At 45.5% G+C, this 3,877-nt stretch overlaps 1 protein-coding gene across 1 annotated transcript; it reads right to left on the bottom strand.

Moving 5' to 3' along the window:
• LOC119812467 (olfactory receptor 1361-like) lies at nucleotides 1-939 on the bottom strand. Its single transcript, XM_038327159.1, has one exon. It carries the CDS (start codon nucleotides 937-939, stop codon nucleotides 1-3), a length of 939 nt encoding a protein of 312 aa, XP_038183087.1.
• Between the last annotated feature and the right edge of the window lie 2,938 nt (nucleotides 940-3,877).

Below are 3,877 nucleotides of genomic sequence, written 5' to 3'. Positions count from 1 at the left end.
TTACTGAGAAGACAAAAATTTCATGGTAAGCACTTTCCCTAGAGCCCCTTTCATGTCCTTGTTCCTCAGGCTGTAGATGAACGGGTTCAGCATGGGGGTCACCACCGTGTACATCATGGCAGCTGCCATGTCCCTCCCAGCTGAGCGAGAGGAGGAGGGGTTGAAATACAGGGATATGATGGTGCCATAGAACAGGCAGACCACAGCCAGGTGGGAGCTGCAGGTGGAGAAGGCTTTCCATCTTCCCCCTGGGGATGAGACTCTCAGGATAGCACAAGCAATAAGGATGTAAGAGACGAGGATACAAACAAATGGGGCTATCATTAACAGCCCGGCAACAAAAAGAATCATTAGCTCATTGAGGTGTGTGTCTGAGCAGGAGAGGTTCAGAAGGAGAGTCACTTCACAGAAAAAGTGGGGGATGGTGTTGTCCCCACAGAATGAGAGCCGAGCCATGAGCAGGGTGTGCAACAGAGCATTCAGGCTGGCTACCACCCATGACCCAACCACAAGGAGGGCACAGAGCTGATGGGTCATCTTTGTTGTGTAGTGTAAAGGGTGGCAGATGGCCACATACCGGTCATAGGCCATCACAGCCAGCAGGAAATTGTCCATGACAGCAAACACACAGAGGAAATAAATTTGCATGAGACATACAGAGAAAGAAATGGCCTGAGTCCCGAGTGTGTGCATGGCCAGCACCTTAGGGACAGTGGTGGAGGAGAAGCAGACATCCACGAAGGACAGGTTGCTGAGGAAGAAGTACATGGGGGTGTGCAGGCGGGAGTCTGTGCTGATGGCCAGGATGATGAGCAGGTTCCCCAGCACAGTGGCCAGGTACATGGTGAGGAAGAGCAGGAAGAGGAGCCGCTGCTGGGGCTGCCTGGAGAGTCCCAGGAGAAGGAACTCGGAGACACTCGACTGGTTGCTGCCGCTCATGAGTCTGAGCCCAGCTAACTACAGAAAATAGAGACGGGTGAGAATGCAGTCTTCAGGTTTGGATGCTACAACCAGGTTCTTATTAAGCCTGCATTAAAGTTTCTGAATTAAGATCCACTGCTATTTTCTACACACTCAATTTACAAATCTCAGTTTTACGTGGTGCCGGCTTCCAAGGTCCACCCTTTCAGTTTTATGGAATATAACATAAAAGCATTCTCACACACACACACACACCATCCTTTCCTGCAACCATACGTACCTCTGGTAACATCCCAGTCTCTCCCACCCCTTAGCAGCTCAAAGAGAAACACAACCAGTTATTGTACTGATCACAAGCTCCAGCAGATGCGCATGTGACTCCTCCTGCTGCTCTCTCTGGGGAAGAGAGTGAGCAGCTCTTGCTGCAGAAGAAAAGCTGTCACTTCTATTCTGCAAATACCTGGATGGGCCAGCTCTACTGTTTTCCACTTCGGAGTTGCTGGGCAACAGTGTCCTTTATTCAAAGGATGGGAAGTTCTCAGGAATACACAAAGAGTGGATGATCACTGTCTTAGCTTTCTGTGCCAGAAGGAGGTTTGGGAGAATTAGGCAGGTATTTCCCACAGCATCTAATCCCACTGGGTACAGACTCCCTAAGCATCTCATTAAAGATCTGCAGAAAGTTATTGTGCCACCTAACTCCTGGTCCCTGCTGACCCACAGTGATGGAGTGTATCATCGAAGTTAGAATTTGGGGATGAAGAAAGGGTGGAGACAAGTCCCAGAGAAATTCCCCGAGAGCTCCATCAACTTAGTTAACTACGCTAGTAGATTTGAAGGATTGGTCCAGAGAGTCTTCCTTTCAGCACAGAAACTGGAGGTATTGTGTTGCCGGAGTGAACATCCTCTTACTACATAGGTTTGTGGTACACATGCTGATGGGAAGCCCTGGGAGTACAGAAGGGAGCAACTGGCCTTCCAGGGTCGGGTTTGATCCCGTAAAACATTTGATATAAAGTACAATGAGGGCAAAGCAAGATGGAAAAAGGTGTAGTCTGCAGTGACTGAAGGCTTACTTTGGGCTGTCTTCCCAGCCCACAGTGAGTCATCCATTTCCGAAAATCTATAGGCTCTTCAACAGCCTCATTTATCTTCCCACCCCTTCTCCAGACAGAATTCATGGTAGGACTTAGAAGCCTAGCATGGGGACAGAAAACTGGTAGGCCAGCCTCAGTGTGGCTTATCCCATCCATTTATATCTAGAAACTCAGTGTTTTCCTGCTTCGTTCCCAGGTGAACAAGTAAATGTCTAGAGGTGACAGCAAAAACCAGGTAAACACAGAGAGAGTACAAAGAAGCTGGAGGGAGGCCTGGGTCTGCTGATTTAGGATTCATGGTATTTCTAATGCCCAGCTTTAGGAGGCCTTCATTTCTGTTCATCGATCAACAATAAGAGCTGTATCTTTCTTAACTCATCCGGGAAAGGAGTTTAGAAAAGGAATATCATGTGCTGGCTTACACTTCTTATCCAGACACACTTAAGTCTAAAGCGAGAAGATTGCTGCCATGTTCCAGGCTACCCTGATCTATTATACCGAGACTCAGTCTCATAAAAACAAAAACATAACAAAGAAAAAGAAACATTAGACGCTAGAGAGATGACTCAGTGGTGTAGAGGACTTTTTGCTCTTGCAGGGGGTTCAGGTTCCATTCTCGGCACCTACATGGTGTTTCTCAACCACCCATAACTCCAATTTCAGGTAATCTGAGATCTGACACACTCCTTGGGAATGCACGTGGTGCATATGCATGAATATGCAGAAAAACATTCACATATAAAATAAATCTTTTAAAAAATAAAGAAAAATGATAATGACTATGTAGTCTGGGCTACATAGGCATGTCACACACACACACACACACACTCACACACACTCACACTCACACACACACACTAATAAAAATAAAATAGAAGAGTAAAATTCAGGAGCGTAGATGAAATGTTATTGGCTGTTAGTTAATTCTTGCATGTATGTACTTTGAACATCTGTGCTGTCTGCTCTTATGTATGTTTGAAATTATCTACAATAAAGTTTATAGCCAAAAAATTGGTACTTTTGTTTGCTATGGCGGCACATGCCTTTAATCCCAGCCCTTGAAAAACAGAAGCAAGTGACATGTGGATTCCTGTGTGTTTGAAGCCAGTCTTGACTGCACAGTAAGAACCTGTCTCAAAAAACAAACAAAAAAATCTTTACTTTTGCCAGCTTAGAAGTTGGCTCTGTAGGTAAAGTACTTACTCTATCGGCATAAATAACACGGTACAGATTTCCAGCATCTACATATACACCGAAAATGTGTGGCAGCCAGCCTGTGATCTTATCGCAAGAGGCAGCAATGAGATCCCTAGGCATCTTTAACAAAAATACTTCAGAGTAGCCATGGTAAAAACATTGACCTATGGAAAGGAGAGCTGACTGCATAAGCAAATAAAAGTATGAAGACAATGTCAACTCAAACAGGGAATAAGAAGACAAAAATATGGGGAAATGCCAAATGGAAATTATGGAATTGGGAGGTAAACAATTGAAATAATCAGTCCACTAAATGAGCTTAACAAATTTGAACCAGATAAAGAAATAATTGGCAAACTAGTAAATACTCACATACAGAGTATGGAAGTTGAAGAGCAGAAGAGAAGGAACGAGGAAAAAGAGGACATGGGGTCAAAGGTAGACAGTATTAGTACACCAAATATACACAGTAAGGACTTGGGGAAAGAAGCCAGGCGTAATGGTGCACGCCTTCAATTCCAGCACTCAGGGGCAGAGGCAGGTGAGTCTTGAGTTCAAGGCCAGCTTGGTCTATGGAGTGAGTTCCAAGACAGCTAAGGATACACCGAGAAACCCTATCTCAGAAAGAGAGAGAGAGGGAGGGGGGGGGGGGGGAGGGGAGG

This window comes from Arvicola amphibius, chromosome 4 (genome assembly GCF_903992535.2).
Source record: "Arvicola amphibius chromosome 4, mArvAmp1.2, whole genome shotgun sequence".
Taxonomy (NCBI): domain Eukaryota; kingdom Metazoa; phylum Chordata; class Mammalia; order Rodentia; family Cricetidae; genus Arvicola; species Arvicola amphibius.
Note: the sequence above shows the minus strand (reverse complement) of the source record. Positions and strands in the feature narration are given on the sequence as shown.